This window comes from Rosa rugosa, chromosome 3 (genome assembly GCF_958449725.1).
Source record: "Rosa rugosa chromosome 3, drRosRugo1.1, whole genome shotgun sequence".
Classification (NCBI taxonomy): domain Eukaryota; kingdom Viridiplantae; phylum Streptophyta; class Magnoliopsida; order Rosales; family Rosaceae; genus Rosa; species Rosa rugosa.
In genome coordinates, this window is record NC_084822.1 from 26638279 (window position 1) to 26661476 (window position 23198).

At 37.5% G+C, this 23198-nt stretch overlaps 2 protein-coding genes across 4 annotated transcripts; both read left to right on the forward strand.

Moving 5' to 3' along the window:
• The first annotated feature begins 2956 nt into the window (after positions 1 to 2956).
• Positions 2957 to 3843, forward strand: LOC133737490 (secreted RxLR effector protein 161-like). The gene is made up of 2 exons (XM_062165029.1): positions 2957 to 3548; positions 3647 to 3843. The coding sequence occupies exons 1-2, from the start codon at positions 2957 to 2959 to the stop codon at positions 3841 to 3843; spliced, it is 789 nt and encodes a 262-aa protein (XP_062021013.1).
• A 10140-nt stretch (positions 3844 to 13983) lies between these two features.
• LOC133741197 (LEAF RUST 10 DISEASE-RESISTANCE LOCUS RECEPTOR-LIKE PROTEIN KINASE-like 1.4) lies at positions 13984 to 22280 on the forward strand. Of its 3 annotated transcripts, XM_062169133.1 has the most exons (5): positions 13984 to 15284; positions 20022 to 20045; positions 20132 to 20473; positions 20557 to 21467; positions 21905 to 22280. In XM_062169133.1, exons 1-5 carry the CDS (start codon positions 14429 to 14431, stop codon positions 21932 to 21934), a joined length of 2163 nt encoding a protein of 720 aa, XP_062025117.1. In that variant the 5' UTR covers positions 13984 to 14428; the 3' UTR covers positions 21935 to 22280. The 3 variants fall into 3 exon arrangements, with proteins under 3 accessions (XP_062025117.1, XP_062025116.1, XP_062025118.1); XM_062169132.1 differs by lacking the exon at positions 21905 to 22280 and having other exon boundaries at positions 13988 to 15284; positions 20557 to 21770; XM_062169134.1 differs by lacking the exons at positions 13984 to 15284; positions 21905 to 22280 and adding an exon at positions 15626 to 16872 and having other exon boundaries at positions 20557 to 21770.
• The last annotated feature ends 918 nt before the right edge of the window (positions 22281 to 23198 follow it).

Here is a 23198-nt window from a genome sequence, read left to right on the forward strand (position 1 = left end):
GCCAAGAACACCATTAGGAACACTATTTCTGACACTGTAAGAGGTAGTGTAGAAGAACCTGACTTGGCTACTGACTATATGGAGGCCATTGAGAGAAAATTTAAAGAGAGTGAGAAAGCAGAGGCTGCAAGATTGTCTAAGGCTTTCCATGAGCTGAAGTATGAAGGATCTGGGGGAGTTAGAGAGCACATAATGAAGCTGATCCACATTAATGCTAGGCTCAGGGAGTTACTGATGGGAGTGAATGATAGCCAAGTGGTGCATGTTGCACTGCATTCTTTGCAAATACCTTCAGTGGGCTTAGAACTAGCTACAATGCTCTAAAGGGTACATCAACCATAGATGAGCTCATATCTATCTGTGCTGATGAAGAAGATAGAATTAAGAAAGAGAGAGTCACCAAAACCATCACTAAGCCATCTGGAAACACTGCAGCACCTAACACCACCAAAGTTTTTAAGTTCAAGTGCTACTTTTGTAAGAAAGTAGGACATATGAAGAAGGACTGCTAAGGTTTTAAGGCTTGGTTGGTGAAGAAGGGTAAGAATTTCTTAAGTACTACAGAAACTTTTTCTTTAGAAATTAATTTTGTTAATATTGAACCTCACACTTATTGGTTAGATTCTGGCTCACCCTTGCATATTACGAATTCTTTACAGGGATTCACAAAGAAGAGGGCACCAAGAAGTGAGGAAACCAATGTCTGTGTGGGAAATGGCATGAGGGTTGCAGTGAAGGTTATAGGAACCTTAAGACTAGATCTAGGTTTTGGAAATTTTTTAGTTTTGGATGATGTTTATTACATTCCCTCGATTAAGAGGAATTTGCTTTCTATGTCTCTTTTGGTTAATACTGGTTGCTGTTTTTACATTGATTTGGATGGAATAAAAATTTCTAAATGTTCCTTGTTATATGGTTCTGGTGTTATTTTGGATAATTATATGAAATTGAATTGTTCAATACCTCAACAAGTAATCTCACTTGTTGAAGACAGAAATAACACATTAAGTAACAACAGCATCACAGGTGTTAAAAGGACCTTGTTCAATGATAAATCAGCTTACTTGTGGCATAGGAGACTAGGCCACATTTCGAAAGAAAGACTGCAAATATTAGTAAAGAACAAAACACTTCCAGAACTAGACTTTTCAGACCTAGTAGACTGCATTGAATGTTTTAAGGGGAAAATGACAAACTTAAGAAAAGTCTAGTTCTGGAAGTGTTTTGTTCTTTACTAATATTTGCAGTCTTTCTTTTGAAATGTGGCCTAGTCTCCTATGCCACAAGTAAAGAAAGACTGCTAGCAGAAGTGAAAAACTGCTAGAGTTAATTCATACAGATATATGTGGTCCCTTCAGGCATAGAACAATATGTGGAAATGTTTATTTCATTACATTCATAGATGACTATTCAAGGTACTGTTACCTATTGTCAGAAAAATCACAGTCACTTGAGGCATTTAAAATTTTCAAAACTGAAGTTGAACATCAACTAGAAATGAAAATTAAGACTGTGAGGTCTGATAGGGGGGGTGAATTTTATGGTAAATATACTGAGTAAGGACAACAAAAGGGTCCATTTGCTTTATATCTGCAAGATGTAGGTATAAAAGCTCAATATACAACACCATACAATCCCCAACAGAATGGTGTTGCAGAGAGAAAGAATAGAACTCTGTTGAATATGGTAAGAAGTATGATGTGTACTTCTGGGTTGCAAAAAATGTTTTGGGGAGAAGCTTTAAGAACTGCAAACTATCTTTGCAATAGGTCCCCAAGCAAGTCTATGGATAAAACACCATTTGAGTCTTGGTGTGGTAGGCAACCTAGTCTGCATCATTGCCATGTATGGGGTTGTAAAGCTGAGGCAAGAATTTACAATCCCAATTTAGGAAAACTTGACCCTAAATCTGTAACTTGTCATTTTATAGGCTATTGTGAAAAATTTAAAGGTTATAAACTCTATGCACCTCACTACTCACCTAGAATTTTTGAAACTCATCAGGTTAAATTTCTGGGGGAGAGTATTTGCAATACAAAATTTGAAGATCTAACTGATGATTTTGAGGAAATTGCAGAAAGTGAGGATACAGAAATAGAAATGCCAAACTTTAAAAATAATGCAGAAACTGAAAGTGAAGTTCACAATGCAGTAGGTGGTGACTTAGAACTTGAAAACCAAAATGTTGAAGTGGCTGAACCTATACCAGATCAAAATGTTCCTGAACCTCAACAAAATGTAGCTGAACCTAGAAGATCACAAAGAACTAGGAAGCCAACTTTTGGTGGTCAAAATGATATTTATGAGGTTTATCTGCAAGAAGTTGAGAGCACTTTAGCAGATGATAATGACCCTGTAAATTTTAAGTAAGCTGCAGAAAGTAATGAGTCAAAACAATGGAAGAAAGCCATGGATGCAGAGCTTAAATCCATGTATAATAATGAAGTGTGGGAGCTTGTGAAACCAGATCCAAATCACAAGCCTATAGGCAGCAAGTGGGTGTTCAAAACTAAGAGAGATGTCAAGGGAAACATTGAGAGACACAAAGCAAGACTTGTAGCTAAAGGGTTCACACAAAGCAAGACTTGTAGCTCACTATGATATGGAGTTACATCAAATGGATGTAAAAACAGCCTTCTTAAATGGTGAACTGGAGGAAGTGATATACATGTCACAACCAGAAGGCTATATTGAAACTGGAAAAGAAAACTTAGTCTGTAAGCTTAAGAAATCTATATATGGACTTAAACAGGCGTCTAGACAATGGTATAGAAAATTTGATTCTGTGGTTGCATCTTTTGGTTTTACAGAAAATCTAGTAGATGAATGTGTTTATCTTAAAGTTGTTGGAAACCAGTTTGTTTTTCTTATCCTATATGTAGATGACATTCTCCTTGCTAGCAGTAACATTAAGTTACTGAAAGATACGAAAATATTTTTGTCGAAAATTTTTGATATGAAGGATCTAGGAGAGGCTTCTTATGTATTAGGAATTGAGATAAAGAGAGACAGAGCACAAGGTTTATTGGGATTATCTCAACAAGCCTACATTTCAAAAATACTTCAGAGATTTGATATGGCTACTTGTGCTCATGGGGAGGTTCCAATATCTAAGGGAGATAAATTAAATAAGGATCAATGCCCTAAAACAAGTGTTGAGAAAAGGGAAATGGAGTCTGTACCATATGCTAGATTAGTTGGCAGTCTCATGTATGCACAAGTGTGCACTAGGCCAGATTTATCCTTTGCAGTTGGCATGTTGTCTAGATTTCAATATGATCCTGGACACAAGCATTGGACTGCTGGCAAAAAGGTATTGAGATACCTACAGAGGACTAAGAGTCACATGCTTGTGTATAAGCGTGTAAAGAAACTTGAACTTGTAGGCTTCACAGACTCAGATTTTGCAGGCAATTATCCTGCATCAATGAAGTCTACTTGTGGCTATGTATATATGTTGGCAGGTGGTGCAGTGGCTTGGAAAACAATGAAACAATCATTGATAGCCACATCCACCATGCAAGCAGAAATTATAGCCATATATGAAGGTGTATGTGAAGGCCTATGGATCAGAAACTTTCTTTGGAAACAAAGATTTTAAGTAATCTTGTTGATGGAAAGCTGAAAGTTTATTGTGATAATGAAGCTGCTGTGTTCTTCAGTAAGAATAGCAAAAGGTCCAATAATTCAAAACATATAGACTTGAAGTTCTACAGTGTGAGAAAGAGGGTAAAAGATGGAGAGATTGAAATAGCTGCCATTAGCACAGATGCACAGCTTGCAGACCCTTTTACCAAAGCAATATCAGTTTCAGTTTTCATGAAGCATGTTGAAGACATGTGAATTCTCTCTAGTTTAGATTCTTGAGTTCAGAAAGAGCAAAAGTCATAAAGATTATGTTTTCAGTTTCTTAGTTTGAAAGTTTCAATTTTATTTCAGTTTGCAGTTCATGTCAGAAACAATATGTATTCATATTTTGGTCAAATGAATAAAGCTTGAGGTATTTCCAGATATATTGTTTCACAGCTTGATCTTATTTTGAAAATATTTGATTGCTGCTATTTTAGTTTTGTTGATTATCAGGTGGATGGAAATATGCATATATTCAGTAAGAGACAAACATGCAATCCACTGGTGCTTAAGTAAATAATGTTTGCATTATGATTTTGATATTCAAAATTTTTAGTTGGACTATAATCAAGTGTTTACTGCAGAATGACATACTTTATCACTTGATTTCATCATATCAGTTTTGTAGTTCATGTGAGATGCAGAGGTTATTATTGGTGATTTGGAACAAATATGTTTACATAAGCATGTTTATTCCAAGTTCTATTTTAGCTGCTGCGCGCGTTCTTGACAGAACTGAATGGATCTTGAGAAACCATATATTTCAGTGCACACTTTGGCTATTTTCTGGAATGAGTTTTGGTTAAGTTGTTATGTAGACAATATTGGTCCAAGGGGGAGATTGTAAAATATTATTTGGACCTAATATTATCTACATTAAGTAAAAGATTAAATTATGTTTAGTCCCTATACTATGACCATTTTTTCGTTTCAGTCCCTGACATTCTCAATTAATCTAAAAAGTCCCTAACGTCAAAATTTCCGTCTGAGTGGTCCCTCCCGCGTCAAATTAGGAGTTTGCCTTAGGTGAAATGTCCAATATACCCCTATGTTATTTCTTTTTCCTTTTTAATTTCTTTTTCTCCTTTTTTTTTCTTTTTCCTTTTTAATTTCTTTTTTTTCCTTTTTAATTTCTTTTTTTTCTTTTTTCTTTTGCCTTTTTAATTTCTTTTTTACTTTTTTATTTTTCATTTTTCCTTTTTAATTTCTTTTTTTTCCTTTTTTCTTTTTTCTTTTTCCTTTTTAATGATCATCGTATCCTGCTGCATCGGTAGCGCCACGTCGGCGAACCAATCCAGATCGACCCGAAACCCTAATTCTTGTTCTCCACGCCGGCGGCCCTTTTTTTTTTTCTTTTTCCTTTTTAATTTCTTTTTTCCTTTTCCTTTTTTTATTTTTCTTTTTTCCTTTTTAATTTCTTTTTCCCTTTTTCTTTTCTTTTTTCTTTTTCCTTTTTAATGACCATCGTATCCTGCAGCATCGGTAGCGCCACGTCGGCGAACCAATCCAGATCGACCCAAAACCCCAATTATTGTTCTCCACGCCAGCGGCCATTTTTCTTTTCCATCACTATTCTTCTTCTTCACTTCTGGTTTTGGTCAGCTTAGCCATCAAAAACCATCATTTCAACCAGACCCAAAATCCAAATCACCATTTTGAGCAAGACCCAAAAACCTCAGGGTCTGAAAAAATGGTAGTTTTCAGTGAAAAGTTTCCAAATTGAGGCTTGATAGCTTGATGTGGAGAGAGAAAGTGAGATTTGAGTGGGAGAGAGAGAAATAGGCTGTGAAAACAAGAGGGGAGTGGTTTAGCGGCGAATTTCCGAGTTGATTGGGATCTGCTTGTGTTTGGGAGATGGCGTCGGCGACGATGGAGGCGAGGGCGGATCCTAACAGAGAAATATGGCGTGGAATTGCCGTGAGATTCTTGAAGGTTCTAGGGAGTTCTTGACGTTTCATTCTTCAATAAGGCGTGGAAGACATGTGAGAGGCATGTGATGTGAAGGAAAACCGAGTTGGACTTAAGTTGTGCTTTAAAAGTCAAATCCATTACAGATTCGGATTACTGCCTGTGCAGATCAGTCAACTTCAACGGAGTGTCATAAATCGCTCAGAGCTCAGCAAATTATGATCTTTATATGGTTGGAAAGATACATATGTCTAGTTTTCAGAAATTTTTACAGCTCGTCGAAATATATTTTCTAGAAGAAATTATGGCCGTTTTAGTGCACTGAGGTCAAGTCTGCCGGAAATCTGTTTTGTGCCAAACAAGTTCTAAATCAACACAAACTAAGAGAAGTCAAGTAGAAACGAATTGGGAGTGCTTTGAGACGTTCTCCTATATATACCTAGTGTATTTGACGTCTCAAGGTTAACAATTTTCTCCACAATTTCGATTTCTCACTTGGGTGCTCTTGAGTTTCATGTTTTCGCTACTTCAAGTTCCTAGCCGTGCCATCCTCCATCTTTGCCGTGATCTTCACCTTGTGCCACCACCTTGGAGCTGCTTTGGATCTTTAGGACGTGTCTAAGGGTTGTTCATTCCATCTTCCCTATGTTTTCTTCACGGTTTAGTGTTCTTGTTGTTAGAATTTCTGTTTTGATTTTCTTTGTGTAAACCGAAACTTATGAACATGTAAACTGATTTTTGAGTGCAATTTAGATGGTTCTTTTCAATGTTTGATGTGGTTGTGTGTCCTTTGTCTTGATTAATTGCCGAATTGTTGGAGTGATAATCTGATTTTGTGCTTAATTACATGTTAACGATTCTCTTGGTTTGACAAACAAAAAGGATGACTTGCATGTAACTTGCTAGTAATTTGGTTTTATGCTTTGTAAACCCTAATTCGAAATAAGTAGTAAAGGCTTGCTTTGAGTCGAAATTTGGTTATGCATGTGATGAATTGGCTTGCTTTGAGTGCTTGGATTTGCATGTTTATCGATTCTTTCTTGAACTTAATGATTTGAAAACGGATTTTCAACGCAGTTGCTTTGATTGTGTGATGTCTTCTTTTCAAAATAAAATTGATTTGGTGCTTTGCTATTTCGATTTAACTTAAGAAAGAAAGTTAAAAGGGACATTGGTTGCTTTGATCTTTGTGTCTTGGTTGATAACTCTCCATGGTAATTAAGAAAGATTAAGGGATGCATAAAACATTGATCTTGAGTGGTTCTTGATAAGTTGTTCTTCGAAAATTCTTCTTTTCCCACCTTTGTATAGAAACGATTTTTAATCTTTATTTGTTTTCGAAAATTTATGTTTTCAATCTTCAAAAATCCCCCATCTTTACTTTTTCTTGTTTGTGTAAATAATTAAAATTAACTTAGAATTTTAGGTAGCATGTTAATTTAGTTAATAAAATATATGTTTTTAAAATTTGTGAATAGTGTCTCTGTGAATAGTAAATATGTGTTAGTGTTTTCTAGGAATTGTTTTGGTGGTTTTTAGGATTTTGTTTTGTGTTTTTTAGGAGTTCCTAAATTTTAGGGATTCTTTGGTGTTTTTTAGGAAAAGTAGTTAGAGTTAGTTTTGACTTAGGATTTCTTGTTTGACTTGGTCAAAAATATGTTTTCTTGTAGATTAAGTAATTCTAATTAGTGTATACCTAGTAGTCCTTGTTGTATATGGATTTCTAATGTGATATGAACTTGTAAATTGTGTATAAATAGGAGTAGGATTTCCAAAACCTTTTCTAACTTAAATTCTTTGTTTGTTTCGAATTGTGTGTATATATATACTTGTATATTTCGTTGTCTCTTCATTCTTTATTCTCTAACTTTGTGTTCAATGTATGTTTCTCTCTAATTGCTTCTTGTTTCGAGTTTTGTATAAAATTGTATGTGTTCTTATAAATTTCGTAACTTGTATATTGTTTTTATTAATTTGTTTCTCACATGTTAGCACCCTCAATCCCTGGTTTAGAACGATCCCTGCTTACTCTATACTAACGCTCGACATTTTCAGGGTTTAAATTGGCGAATGCTTTTGCACGTATCACTCTACTAAGGAGAAGCATCTTAACTAATAGCGCAGCTTTCCTACAATTTGCCATACGGAATCATATCTGGCGACCCTTCGTTTCATCTTGCCACTAGGAGGTTGCTTCAATTTAAAAACAGATAACCGTCTCGCTAGGCCAGATAAGGCACACTGAGTGTGCAGACCTAAACAATGCCCACATTCGCCTACCATACTTGGATGGAGACTTATTGGAAACACTAAGCAAATTAAGACTAAGGAAATAAACAACTTAAACTAAAAACCAGTAGAAACCCAAATAGGGCCCATCAGCAAGGTCCAGGCCCAGAAGTCGGGGCCCGCAAAGATTTTTTCAGCCCATCTCTCCAAGCCCAAGTTAGCAGCTGCAACACCACCTTCATCTCGTCACCAAAACCACCGAATCACTACTTGTGTCGGATCCCCACCACCAATGTGCCTCCGCCGCGATTGACCCATTGGCAGGCTGCACAAAGCAGCGCCGTCGCTACCCCGCCCTGCCTGAGTCCCATCAGCAATGCACTTCCTCCCAAAAGCCCTCCTGCCCCCACACCGCCGGTCTCAGGGCTCCACCCCATAACCACCCACAGATCCACGATGGATGTACACCAGACCCTACACCGTACGCAAAATCACCGGCAACCACCAAATAATCGAGCCATCAATCTCCTCCCCTATTTCCCCTATGGCGACATGTCTTTGTCCAGAGCCGGGTACGATCCGGCCCCTCTCCTACCCCACTCCACCGTTGTATCTCTTTCCCAGAAGCAGTCACTCCCTTTAGCACTGAGAAACAAATAACGACTCCTCCTGACCCTTGACTTTGAGCAATAGATTTGCTCATAAAGCAAAACTCCTGTCCGGCAGCAACCCCTATATCCCGGCGAGGCCAAAGGCCATCACCAGCGCAGCGGCACAGCCGGACAGGGACGCACGAGACCAGCAGTAAGATCTAGGGTTTGGGAGCGCGTGGAGCGCATTCTAGAGAGAAGTTGTTTGATTTCTATAGTTTTTGTTTTCCTATATACTCTACTTTAATTCTTTATTTGTTACGTGATTACTTGTGTACCCTCAATCACCAGCTTGAATGATTTCTACTTATTCTATACTGATAATTGATATTTTTACAGGGTTAAATTGCTTGCTACTTTTAGCATATCAACGCTCCTTTTCAGAGTTTTGTGGAACTTGACCAAATGCATAATGCATTTGACTTGTTGCAGTAGTGTTGCTGAATATTTTAACTAAACTTTAAAAGTGGGCCAAGCCTTTTAGCTGAAATTTCATCATCTTTGGCTTTTTCTAGAAATCATAGAAATCACCAAAATTAGATACCAAACTTTGCTAAAGTCAATTAATGAAAGGAACTGCGGAAATCTATGGCTTGACATATAACAATACCTAAAGAGAATTATCCCAAACATCTGGAGATGCGCGTACTGTGTTGGATATAGAATCCCACCCAAATCCTGTATGCTCTAATAAATATGAGAATTCACGATGTAAAATGTGAAGCCTTTTAAATTTACCAGTGACCTGGTCAAGCGCAAATTGTTTGCCTACTTATGCAAACAATTCATCACCTTTCTCCGCCCAAGTTTTTGCTTTGAAAGTAGATGCCTGCAATTCCCCTTTCTTCCTAGTTGAAAAAAAAAAATTCCCCTTTCTTCATATGTTCGTACAATATATTTCTTCTTTATTGTTAGATCAGTCAGCTGTTTTCTTTTCATTATCATCATCAACATTCTTATTCTTGGCAGGGGCTATCTCCTTCTATTTTTTTAGGGGCCATCTACTAGAAAGAAAGAGAGGAAAACAATATCCTAAAGGTATTCTAAGTACTGTTGGTTTTGGGTAAATATAATATCTAGAATCTAGACTTAGTTTGGTAAGTTATAAACTATAAAAATAAAAATAATAATAATACTAATAATAAAAATAAGGATTAAATTCAGTTTACCCCCCCCTAAGGTTTGGGGGTAATTTCATGTTAGTCCCTGTCCTTTCAATTTAATCAGTTTACCCCCCAAGCTTTCCAATTTCAATCAACCGTGTTCAATTTCTACTATTCTGTCCAATTTGGACCGTTAAGTCTGACTTTTGAGGGCTAAAATGGTCATTTCAAGACAAAAAAACGAAACAAAAAAAAAAGGATTTTTTTTTCTTTTTTTTTTAGGAAAATTTTTAAGAACAGTACATGAAGTATAGGCCGTTCCGAAGTTCGGTGTATTTGGTTTCAAAGAATTAACTTTGGTACATGACGTTACAATCCCGACCCAAAATCAGTGTATGCCGTTACGGCGCCCGTTAGTCAATCTGATTTTAGTCAAATTTGTAAGGGCAAATTCATCTCTTCATGAATTAACAAAAAAAAATTGCAGAAGAAGAAGAAGGAAGAAGAAGGAGAAGGAGGAAGAAGGAGAAGGAAGACGAAGAAGAAGAAGAAGGAGGAGGAGAAGGAAGAAGAAAAAGAAGAGGGAAGGAGGAGAAGGAAGAAGAAAAATTGCAGAAGAAGAAGAAGGAGAAGGAGGAAGAAGAAGAAGAAGCAAAAGAAGAGGGAAGAAGGAGGAGAAGAAGAAAATCATATTTGGGTACCCAGATTTTGGGTGTCCAAATCAAATCGGGGAGGGAGGGAGGAAGAAGAATGAAGAAGAAGAAGAAGAAGAAGAAGAAGGAGGAGAAGGAAGAAGGAAGAAGGAGAAGAAAATTAGATTTGGTGTCCAAATAAAACTTGATATCGGAGAGGGAGGGAGGGAGGAAGGAAGGAAGAAGAAGGAGGAGGAGAAGGAAGAAGGAAGAAGAATAAGGAGGAGGAAAAAATCAAATAATCTGGGTATCCAAATCAAATCGGGGAGGCAGAGAGGAAGAAGAAGAAGAAGAAGAAGAAGAAGAAGAAAAAGAAGGAGAAAAAGGAGGAAGAAGAAGAAGGAAGGAGAAAGATACCCAGAAATGGGTGTCCGAGAGAGGGAGGGAGAGAGGAAGAAGAAGAAGGAGAAAAAGGAGGAAGAAGAAGAAAGATACCCAGAAATGGGTGTCCGAGAGAGAGAGAGAGAGGTGAAAACCCAAAATTACCCTTTGAAAATTGAATAATTTCATAGGTTTAACGGTGTTATTGACGTCATGTACTAAAAGTGGGTCGGGATTGGAACTTCATGTACCAAAGTTAATTCTTTGAAACCAAATACACCGAACTTCAGAACGGCCTATACTTCATGTACTGTTCTTAAAATTTTCCCTTTTTTTTTATTTTTCATTTTTTTCTGTTTTTTATTTTTCATTAAAATTTGTTTTTTCCATCCTTTTTTTTATATATAGGTTTATAAAAACAAAAAGATACTCTAGGTGGTTGAAAGTCGCTCGCTGATCTACGATATTTATGATATATCTCTGATAAAGAGAAGAATTTTAGGATATATCCCCAATAAAGTGAAGAAATGTCTGAGTAAAATTATTTTTTACAGATATTTACAGATAAAGTGTAAAATCGTGAAGAAATATCTGTGTAAAATCATTTTTTACAGATATTTATAGATAAAGTGTAAAATCGTTTTTTACAGACATTTCTTCACTTTATTGGTTTGATTCTAAGGATAATTGAAACTTTTTAGGTTTCAGAGGGTCGACTATGTCGAGTTTTCGGTTTAATTATTTTATTTCGGACCTTCTGTTCAGTTATTTAAAACATAATTTGGTGTATAGGACGATGTATAGATTAAGCTCGAGGAGAAACTCATTGGACGACCGTCATAGCCGAAATTCAGTTAGTGGAATTTCAATTTTAAATGGTGCATGTAATTATTTTTCCGAATTAATGATTTATTTAATTATCGTTTTATTTGTTGAGCATATGTTTTAGTTTTGGAATATGAATTGAGATTGGTTTATTGATTGAGTTTTAGATTAAGATTTGGTTTGGGATTATATATTGGTTTATTGATTTCGGTTATGATTTCGGAAAATAAATTGCCATGATGAAATTTCTGTGCTCGGATTTGAAATTACGATATTAGTCATGACATATATATGATTTTCGATAATACTTGAGATTTTGATAGCGGTCATGACTTATGTTCTTGAATAATTGCTTTCCGAGGAGTATTCTAGAATAAAGTACGATTTACGATTTCTAATGATTTTTGACGAATTGTTTTCAGAGGTGGTTTTCAAAATTGAATATATTTTTAATCGTTGATTTTGAGGTTTCTGAAAGATTTTTGAAAATGAAATTTTAGATGGAAATTAAATTATCGATTATTTATCGGCTGTTGATTTTGTCAGTAGAAATGCTTTAGCAATGATTCCTTTGGGTTTTGTTATGAATTTAAATTTGGATCTTGATTATGATATTTAGTTATAGTTTAAATCTCTCATATGAACTTTATTTATGAAATTGTTATGAGATTTTCTGAGTACGGTTGGGAATCCTACTCGTGCTTTTTATTATTATTATTTTTTTAATTTTTTTTATTTACGATTATTGTTTATTGCGAGATTTTGGGGAAGGTCTACTGTTTTTTTATTTTCGTATGTTTTTCTTCACCATACTTGGGTTGTTATATTTTATTGCTAGCTAGCTTATTGCTCCTTTTCACAATTCTTTGTGGGTTGTTGTCGAGCCTTTAATAGCTCCTCCTCACAATACTTTGTGGGTTGTAGTCGAGCCTTTAATAGCTCCTCCTCAGAATACTTTGTGGGTTGCAGTCGAGCCTAGAGTCTGGGAGCTCTCTTTACTATATGGTGACATTTCTTCCCCATACTATACATTTATGCTTAACCAGCGATGCTGGTTCGTTTTTACGAAATTTTTAGTTTTAAAGAAATGTATTTCATATGTTGCATGCATTGATGATGTTAAAAGAAAATGTGGGAAAGTATTAAAGTTTTATTTCGATTTCAATTACTCGAATATTTATTTTGTCCACTCACGCTAAGGTGTTTTTCAATACTTTCTCCTGTGCTATTCGGTTTCACATGCCCAGTTTGCAGACTAGATTAGTTGAGGTCGGGCGTATCAGGTAACATCACAGCTTTCGCATATTTACCTTTTTTATTTTTATTTTTTTGTATGCCTTGTGAATTAGAATTGCTCTGATAACCAATTTATTGTATAAATTGTGTAAATTCGGTAGATGCAGACTTTTTTATGTGTTGTGGAGTTTGGTATCGAAATGGGGAGCATGTAGGCTCTAGGACTTGAGGTTGGTTGTGAAATATTTAGAAGTGTGAATTTAGTTGTCCACAGGTTTTTGGGTAGTCCATTTTCAGGAGTAATGCTGCTGAATTTTTAGTAAAGTAATTCCTTAAGTATGCCTTACAGGGCCACCTCGGATTTCATGGTAAAATCAAAGCCGGAACCTGTCAGTAATAGACTCAACCTCCTATTGGAGATGAGTTTTGGAAAACAAGGGTCTATAATTTAGACTATAAACTCATCATTAGAGAAGGCTGGAGCACTAAACAGATTATGGCAGTGCAATATTGCTGATAAACTGAGATTACCAAGACACTGAATATTATGCGAGATGACCATTATGACAAAATTTGTTCCCCAAAGTTTGGGAACACATACTCGACTTAATTGTGTTTCTGGCTCTTCGTAGACTCTTGCCTTGAGTCAGCATAAACAATCAAACAGTTCATAAAAACATAAATTTTCATTCCGGTTCATAAAAAGTGAGCAAAATTGGCCCCAAAATTGAAAAAATCAACCCAAAAAAAGGTTATCGGGCCTGATTCGGTGTGAAAAGATTGAAACGCAACTTTTAGGCCCGGTCCGAACCTGATTCGATCCCAAAAGCTTGAGACACAACTTTCAGACCGGGCCCGAAACTTAAGTCTGAATTCTGGCTCTTCAGATTTTATACATGGCTCGGCCTGTGTCCAACCCTACCATGTTCAGCCTTATCTGAGATGGAATTGGATTATGCTATAATTTATGGTACTAGAATCACTGCTAGACTCTTGACTTGAGGTTGCCACGTCAGCATAAAACAATCGAACGGTCAATAATGAAACATCCCCAAACTTTTAATTTTCATTACAGCACACTGCCCCTTTAAATCTTTGTCAGTAGCCGTAACCCGAAAGCCTGATGCCAAGACCCAGTCACCAAACTCCAAAAAAGGAGAATGGGGTCCAAGACGGAACGCCGAAGTTGCAGGCGGTGGCTCAGAGGCGGCGGCGGGCCTTTTATCCTAAGGTAGATCCTTTCGATCTCAATGACTGATGACTATAGATATGAGGGCCCTAATATCCTACACTTCTGGGATTATACCCCCTCCTCAGGTACAAACAAGTAAATGGAATCTTCTACATGTTTATTGTCAAGTTCCGTGCTTTGATAATAATAGTTTATGTTCCTTCTTTCTATTCCATTTTTTAACGATGTCTGTTGGAGGGTACTTTTCCAAGTCTTGATCAAGCATTGACTTTCTCTTGCTTCTGGAAGAGCATATTAGTCCAGCCCCTCATCAGAGACGATACCCTGAAAATCACTAGTGGGTTTGGAAATTAGAATATAAATAACATTCAATTACCAGTAGGTGACTTTTCCGTGTAGCAATTGGTGGTGTGACTAGAACATCCAAATAAGAAACAGAGAAAACAGAGAGAGAGGCATTGTGTGGTTTTTCTTCGTTGAATATTTCAAAGCTGACTGATTATATATGAATAAAGACATTGGTGACTTGGGGTTGCCGCACTATATTACAAAGTTTACATTATTAGCTAGCAGGCTCATTCTTCGTTTTCGTTACTGGTGATGAGCTGATTCCTGATCATTGAGCCTTCCTAGCCAGCTAATATGAATTCCTTTGTGCTTTTTCCGTCCTCTTTGATTCCTTTGCTTTTGATCACTTCCTTTCTGTCGATCAATTTTCAATTAAGTGTGTGCGCCGATGATACAGTGGAATATGCCAACTGCAGCCAACCTATTACCTGCGGGAGCGTCAAAAGCAACATCTCTTACCCCTTTTGGGGAGCGAACCGAGCCGAATACTGTGGCAAATCTGGGTTTGAGGTCACATGCGAAGCCAACGTCCCAATGATCACCATGAGGAATATCAAGTTCAGAATTCTTGACATGAGCAATAGTAGTACTACTACAACAACTCCTACTGTAAAAGTTGCTAGGCAGGATTACTGGGAAGATATCTGTCCCTCGACATATGTTTCCACAACCCTCGACTTCTCTCTCTTCGCTTACTCTTCTGGGCTTCTGAACGTGTCTTTTTGGTACGGATGCAATGCAACCGTAACAGTCCCAGGTAATTCACAAGTCACAGGTAATTCACGTGTTTGCAACTCAAGCGTCACTGCTAATTACCTCACACAGACGGCAGCTAGTAGTCTCCCGTCTGATCCAGTTAGTTCGGGCGCCTGTCAATATGAGGTTTTGGTTCCTGTATCTGAATCCGCTTCTGCGGCTCTGGAGAGCAATAGTGCAGAAATTGAGACTGCGATAGATGGTGGTTTTGAATTGGATGTGCTAAATGCTGATACTGACCTCTGCAACAGTTGCTTGTCATCAGGGGGAGTTTGTGGGCAAAACACTACTGTTGCCAACGAATTCAAGTGCTTTTGCCGGACTGCTTCATCTTCGACAACCACATGTACTGAAAGCTCTTCACTATCTCCAAATCCAGCTCCATCCAATTCAGGTATCATCAATTTCTCTCCTTATCGATATACATATACTAACTTTCCTAAATAAGATACACGTATAGATATACAAATTGGCCGTGAAAATCGATGTTAAAAAAAATCAGTTATCTGTTTAGTTAAATTGATCGGATTTCAGGATTGGTCTGCCACAGTCCTCTTCATATTCCAAGCTGGGTAGCTTAGCTAGCTAATTAGCCATTTGCTTGACATCCCAGAACCAAATTAAGATACGAATTTTGGTGATTTACATATCATGTTTTAGACCATGGAGTTCATAATTGTTCTTGGACAAATATGCAGCAGTATTGTTCTTATTATTATTGTAGGTAAGAAAATTAAAACGTTGCCAAGCCCGACCGCTGTTGACTTGATCATCCTTGGAATATGTGTGTTTGTTTTATAATCTTTTAAGCTTAGACTAGATGGTCTGGTCGATGGAGATTTAGGCGAACAGTTTGAAAGGGTTCACCCACTTTTCAATTAAGGCGGCTGATTTGTTTAACAACCAATACAAACTTCGTGCTGAGTCCGCCCGCTGCGAAAGTTGACCCAAAAAATGATCTAGTTCACCATCATTTTAATTGACTAACACCATTAACTCCTAACCTGCCAATAGAACCTTCTCATCTCTAATATAAAAATAAAATTGTAAAATACTTATAAATGTTTCACTAATCTCGATCCTGACTTTTATTTGTAACCCCCCATCAGCTGAGAGATGACGAGACGACTTCAACCTTCATCTTTGATTAGGTCTTAGATCTAACCAAACCACACAGTCTCTATCTCCATCTCTAGAAATGCATCCCTATCTTCTCCTCCTGCAGCTCTTAATAATAATACTAGTATTCTTATCTGGGGTACCAAAATCCTTGGGGGTTGATGATGAGCAGTACCTCAACTGCAGCCAATCGTTTGAGTGCGCAAGTATCGGGAGCATCGGTTACCCTTTCTGGGGATCAAACCGACCCGATTACTGTGGCTTCCCTGAGTTCAAGTTGAACTGCAGCGGCGACGCCCCGTCCATCTTGATCCATGAACAAGAATTTCGAGTCCTTTCTATCAATCAGAGTCAAAGTAGATTCACAGTTGCTAGAGCCGATTACTGGAACACCGTTTGTCCGGTGTCCCGTACCAATACCACCACCATAGATAATTCATCATCCCGTGTTCTTGAATTTGCTTCGGATGTTCAACAACTCTTGCTCTTCTATTCATGCCCCCCACTTAATATTCCTCTCCCACTTCAGCTTACCAGCCAATTCAACTGCTCTGATTCCATCAACTACTATGTGACGAAAGATCTTGACATTTTCGGGCTCTCCAACATCAGTAGCACCTTTGGAACGTGTCGCACAACTGTCAGCGTCCGAGTTTCTCAATCGGCAGCTTCCAATTTAGCCTTGAATACGTCCAAGGAAAATCTAGGCTTGGCGCTTGATTCCGGGTTTAATTTGATATGGGATGCAAGCAATACCTTGTGCCAACAATGTCAAGGCTCTGGTGGTCAATGCGGCTACAATACATCTTCATCTGAATTCACCTGTTATTGCAAGGATGGACCTAATCCCTCTGATTGTAGAGGTATGAATATCACCAAACAAACTGATTTATCTATCTTTTATTATGAATTCTTTTGGTCTATTAGCCATTTCTTTAGCAAGATTGATGATTGAGCAACACTCATATTGATCCATCGGTGATCACGTTGTGCTACACTAACATAGCTATGTTAGTGTTACTGGTTTAATAACTTCACTCCACCACACCCCAAAACCCAGCGCCAGAACCCCCCCTCTCTCAGCTCCTCTGTTTTTATTTATTTATTTTTTCTGTTTTTTTTTTTTTTTTTTTGAATAGTTTGTTTTTGTTTTTTAGTGCTGAGAATATTTGTTTTTGGCCGGAAAATGACAATGTTGTATCTATATTGAATGCATAGGCCAAATCTCATTCGGCAATTGAAGTTATTTCCTAATGCATCTAAAACAAATTCCAAAACTTTACATCTCTACCATATTTTGTTCCGTTACATCTAATTCAATCATATTCTATTTTACCATGGCATTCTGATCAAATGTTCTTTTTCTTTTTACCTCTTCAAGCTCAAGTTCTTTCTTTGGCTCTTTGAGATGGCCAGAGAAAAGAGTTGTTTTTATTTCATAAAAAAAAGGAGTAGTTTTAAAAATCTTATTAGGAACTAAATAGAATTCTATTCTCTTGCAAAAAAAAAAAAAGACTAATTAAATAGAAAGTGACGTACTAAGAATGCATCATTTTTTTTTCTGTAGTTTAGCAATGCACCATATCAAAAAAAGGAATTTTGTTAAAACCAATAGCCAGCCTCTTTTATTTGACCATAGAATAAAGCCAGCCTTTTGCATCATTTTATTTTCTGTAGTTTAGCAATGCACCATTTCAAAAAAAGAAAAAGAAAAAATTCAGACCAAAAAGGAATTTTGTTAAGACCAATAGCCAGCCTCTTTTATTTGACCATAGAATAAAGCCAGCCTTTTAATTACCAAAGTACCCATCAATTATTGAAAAGTATAATAAAATGCCCCATAACTTTTTCTTAAATTATCATTTAATAAGCTAAGGTGTCATTTTTGTTATCATTTTTTTTTATAAATTTTTATTTTTGGTCATACTATAATAATTAAAATATCATATTAAATAGAAGAAAGAATGAAACTTGCACATGGGAGCACAGATTTGGTGACCAGCGTCCAAACCTTTACAAGCTGCGATACTCACAACAGTCCAAGTCAAACATGTCTGGCCGCCCACTCAGATAACCAAACCCCAAAACCTTCACCAACTGTGCAACCCCCCCTCTCTCTCTCTCTCTCTCTCTCTCAACTTCCCAATGCCTCCAATTTTTCTCTCTCCGTCTCCGATCTTATCCCTCTTTTCCTTCTTCTTCGTCTTCTTCTACTCCGTCAACTTCACCACGTCTCTTTCGTCCAACTCGAACCTCACCAACTGCACAAACACCTTCAACTGTGGCACACTCCAGAACCTCACTTACCCTTTCACCGGCGGCGACCGCCCATCCTACTGCGGCCCGCCGGAGTTCCGTATCAACTGCTTAAACGACTCGCCGGAGCTGTCCATCATGTCGCTGACTTACCGAGTCCTTGCTCTCGACCAAGCTGCTCAAACGCTGAGCTTAGCCCGCACGGACCTCTGGAACGAGAACTGCACAAGTGACTTGGCTAACTCAAGTATTTCTTCCGGTTTCTTCAGCTTCAGCGACGCCGATAACGTCGACGTCACCATTTTCTACGGTTGCAATTCTTCTAGTACTGTGCCCAGGCCCGAGAATTGGTTTCACTGTGATATCAATCAGACTTTTGACGACGCGTACTACTTGATCGGTCCGGTTCCTCTCGATCCAATTATGAGCACATTTAAGTGTTTCATTGGCATCACGGTGCCGATTCTCAAACTCACGGCGGCTAAGCTCGTTGGGAATCGGTCTCTGTTTAAGCAAGCGATTATGGATGGCTTCAACGCTAACTATACTAATCCCTACCTCCGTCAGTGCAGTAAGTGTCTTAATGTAAATGGGGAATGTGGGTTTGACTCCGATTCGAATCGGCCCGTTTGCATTTGTGGCGGTCGCCTGTGTGACCCAGCAGGTATCCGATACTAGCATATAACATTTTTCACTTTCCATGGTTAACTTATGTATGGTTCAACTAGGGACAGTTTGGAAGCCTGCCTAGTTATTAGTTTCTGCAATTTTTATTTTATCTTAGTGTTTTCAGACTGAGTCCACTTTGTTCTAGTGCTCTTTATCTGTCTTCCTTTGTGTTCCTGCAACTGACGAAGTCAGCATACATACAGAATTGTGCACCTTAAACCATTTTCTTATTGGCCAGAAATTAACAGTCATAGAAGATCTCAAGTTTAGACTGATCACATTTTACACCTGTTCTTTTTACGCTTTTCTCCTTTTGAGGTGAAAATATGATATCAACTATCTGCTTTGCTTTGTTGACACCAAAGAGGAATAATCTTTTGTGCATTGCTTTGCTCTTACAGAGTAAATCCTTATTTTAGAATAGCATTTCATCACTTAATAGAGTTATAATCTCATTGTCTCTTGCATAGTGATCCTCTGTAGTCAAGAGGCCAGCTAAACATAAATCAATGGCCATTGGAATTTGTTAGAAATAATTGGAACACTGTTCTTGTAAATAAGTCATGCTTATAGTAAATGTAAGTCACCAATTGTTGATTCGTCCAAAAAAAAAAAAGTCACCAATTGTTGAGACTTGAGTTTCATTTATGTTGTGTGTCATATATGTGTTTCATGTAGTCTTGGCCTTTGTGGGCAGAAAAACAAGTATTTATGAAGTTCTCCAGACGATAACGTGTTCTCTTACTTAGTGATTCCCAAACCCGTCATTATCTGGTTGAGTGATTCCCAGATCAAACTCCTAAATCAATACTCTGTATAAACCTGCATCAAGTAGTATCAGAGAGTTTATATTGATGAACAGGAATTTATAATCTCATTGTCTCACAGTTCACAAACTGATTCCACATGTTCCTTTCAAGATACATATTTTTTCTTTTTTATTTGGAAAGCCAATATCTAATATATATGCTGATCTCTACTTATACAGTTCAAGTTTTTAATTTTTAATTTTTAATGTTTCACCTATGTTGATGAACTAGTAGTCAGCTTTCAACTAACAATTGTTTATCTTTTGTGGTTGTTTCAGGAAACGGTAAACACATAGCAACAGGTAACTTCATTAATAACACATTGTAATGTTTCAATGAGATGGTGATACTGAGAAGAAAATTGAGCAATATTCTATCCTATTCTCAGGTCTTGCTGTAGGAGGTGCAATCCTTTTTGGCATTTTTGTGGGATTCTACATATATTATGTCATCCAGCGAAAGAAGAAGAAACGTGCAGCAGAAGCTCAGAGCAAAGAGATTCCCACCCCACTTACAAGCAAAAGCACTGTTACTCCCTCGACTAATCTTTCTCAATCTCAAAGCATCCCTTCTTATCCTTCCTTTAACTCAAAATCAAGGTCTGACCTTGGAAAAGCCAGCACTTACTTTGGAGTTCAGGTCTTCAGCTATGCTGAATTAGAGGAAGCCACTGAAAATTTCAACCCTGCTAAAGAACTTGGAGATGGAGGCTTTGGCACCGTTTACTATGGTTAGAAAATACTTTATTTTGCATCTCAATCAGTTACCAATATCCCTGTGCTTTGTAAAATTTATTTTCTTATTTGTCTTCAGGTAAGCTACATGATGGCCGTGTAGTTGCAGTGAAGCGCCTTTATGAAAACAATTTCAAACGGGTGGAGCAGTTTATGAATGAGGTTGAAATCTTAACACGTCTGGAACACCAGAATCTTGTGAAACTCTATGGATGCACCTCAAGACGTAGCCGAGAACTCCTCCTTGTCTATGAATATATTTCTAATGGAACAGTGGCTGACCATCTCCATGGAAAACGAATGGAGTCTGGCTTTCTCAGTTGGCCTGTTAGACTGAGCATCGCCATAGAGACAGCTGATGCACTGGCTTTCCTTCATCGCAATGATGTGATACACCGTGATGTCAAAACCAACAATATACTTCTGGATGATGACTTTTGTGTGAAAGTTGCTGATTTTGGTCTGTCACGGTTGTTCCCCAATGATCAGACCCATGTGTCAACTGCTCCACAAGGGACGCCGGGCTATGTTGATCCCGAGTATTACCAATGCTATCAACTCACTGACAAAAGTGATGTTTATAGCTTTGGGGTCGTCTTGATCGAGCTTATATCATCCTTACAAGCTGTTGACACCAACAGGCACCGGCATGATATAAATTTGGCCAACATGGCTATCAACAAAATTCAAAATCATTTGGTGAATGAGTTGGTTGATCCACTTCTTGGGTATGACAAGGACTATTCTGTGAGGATAATGGCAACAGCTGTTGCAGAATTGGCCTTCCGGTGTTTGCAGCAGGAGAAAGATATGAGACCAACCATGGAAGAAGTACTGGAGGGTTTAAAAGCAATCCAAAATGAAGACCTTGGTGCACAAGAAAATGGGGAGGCAGAGGCAGTGGTCCTGGATATAGGAGCTGATGAAGTTGGCCTTTTGAGGAATTTGCCTCCCCCACTCTCACCAGACTCGGTTGTCACTGATAAATTGGTTAGCAGCTCTCCCACACCTAGTTCCTTTTAGCACTTCCATCTGTTCAGATTTCCATGTCCTTTACTTTCCTGTCTTAATTATGTGTGGTAATTAAGCTTGTAGTATTGTATACTAGCTGTCAAATTAGGATATTAACGATCCAGTGGGTTTAAATTGGTCATTGTTGTTCCATATCAATATGGTTTGCTGTTTTCATTTGTTGTTCATACAAGCTGACTGTTCCACGCCTGGCATGTATATAATGAATGAAGCTGTTAGCAGTTGGAATATCATGTTTACAAGCATTGCGGTTTTGCCTGATTTTTTTTCCATTTTTTTTTTTTTAAAATATTTTCAAATCAATTTCAAGGTATCACAAATACATAGTTTTCTAGTGGAAAAGATTTTGCCCTAAAATGTCATTTTCTTTTGTTTGTTCTATCTTTTTTTACCAGATTTTAAAAAGGTGGGACAGAACTATGTAATCCAAAGCATTGAAGCTGGGGAGAGCAATCACGCACGGAAGTAGCTGGCGTTGGCTAAATGATATACTGAACCTTAAATTAGATATATGGTTCAACAAAATCGGTTTTGTTCTAGCCTCAAGGACAGCATTTGACATACCTTGATTTCTTAATAACTCGATACTTGCTTAAGTGCCTAGTTCATTCAGAACTATTTCGGCCGGGCCTTTTACTTAATAGTGAATACATGTATCTATGTCTCTGTACAGGAAGACATTTTTGTAAAAGCGGAATTCATTCCCTTCCTACATTTGTAACTTTACCAAATGCTTCGTATGGTTTGGGGTCGTAGATCTTGTTTTTCCTATGGTCTAAAAATTAATTCAATCTTGATCCAAAGTTGAATAGAACCTTTTATTCAATAATAAAAAAGATTACAACTTGGAGTTACAACTACACACAACTATAGAAAAGTAGAAAGCATTGGCTATAAGTAGTAAAATGATCGTCATGACTTAACTAGGCCCAATCTTGAAGCACTGGAATAATCTTCTCGGACTACAAAATTAGCTACAAAGTTGGAAATGTTACATCGCAGCAGGAATATCTATACACCAAAACCAAAAGACTAGCTGCAAACACTCTTCTAATGATGAGATGGTCGAAAACAAATTAGTTTTGGAGAGGAGAAACTAACAAAACCCAAATAGCAGTTTGGACCTATACCTTTGGTATTACGATGACAATCATCTTCAAGCAGCAAAGATAAATAAAGCTCCAACAAGTCTAAGCTTCAATTAACCATAACCAAATACTTGCACTACCTGAGAATGATTGAAACACAGAAGAAAAAAAAAACAAAACAAAACATAGAAACAAAGAAACAAATACATGCATATATTCATGAAATTAATCATACGGAATTCTTATAACCACACCACAATTAGGGGAAAGGCCACATTAAAACATGTATACATGCTCCAATTCATAACTAGAAAGGGCAGAGCCTGAGTACATATCTTTTGTTAAAGGATGAAGAAGGCACCAAAGGCGTTTTGCTTCCTTGAGAAAAGGAGTTTCGGGGTGATACGCTCTTTGCAAGCGCATAATTTAACCCTGAAATGTCATTAGTAGTATAAGTAAGTAGGGATCGTTCTATTCCGGGGATTGAGGGTACACCTGTCATTGTCAAACAATTAAAATTAAAACAAAGTACAATATTTACAAAGATATTTACAATTATAAACATTTTACACGAAAAGGGGGGATTTTTGTTTTTGATTTT

What these genes read in the sequence shown, in the direction of transcription:
- LOC133737490 (XM_062165029.1), top strand. Translation starts at nt 2,957, where the DNA reads ATGAAGGATCTAGGAGAGGCTTCTTATGTATTAGGAATTGAGATAAAG. An exon ending in AATTATAGCCATATATGAAG is followed by an intron (nt 3,549 to 3,646) that starts GTGTATGTGAAG and finishes GTGATAATGAAG; the next exon opens with CTGCTGTGTTCTTCAGTAAG.
- LOC133741197 (XM_062169132.1), top strand. Translation starts at nt 14,429, where the DNA reads ATGAATTCCTTTGTGCTTTTTCCGTCCTCTTTGATTCCTTTGCTTTTG. An exon ending in TCCAGCTCCATCCAATTCAG is followed by an intron (nt 15,285 to 20,021) that starts GTATCATCAATT and finishes TGGTTGTTTCAG; the next exon opens with GAAACGGTAAACACATAGCA. An exon ending in CGGTAAACACATAGCAACAG is followed by an intron (nt 20,046 to 20,131) that starts GTAACTTCATTA and finishes TCCTATTCTCAG; the next exon opens with GTCTTGCTGTAGGAGGTGCA.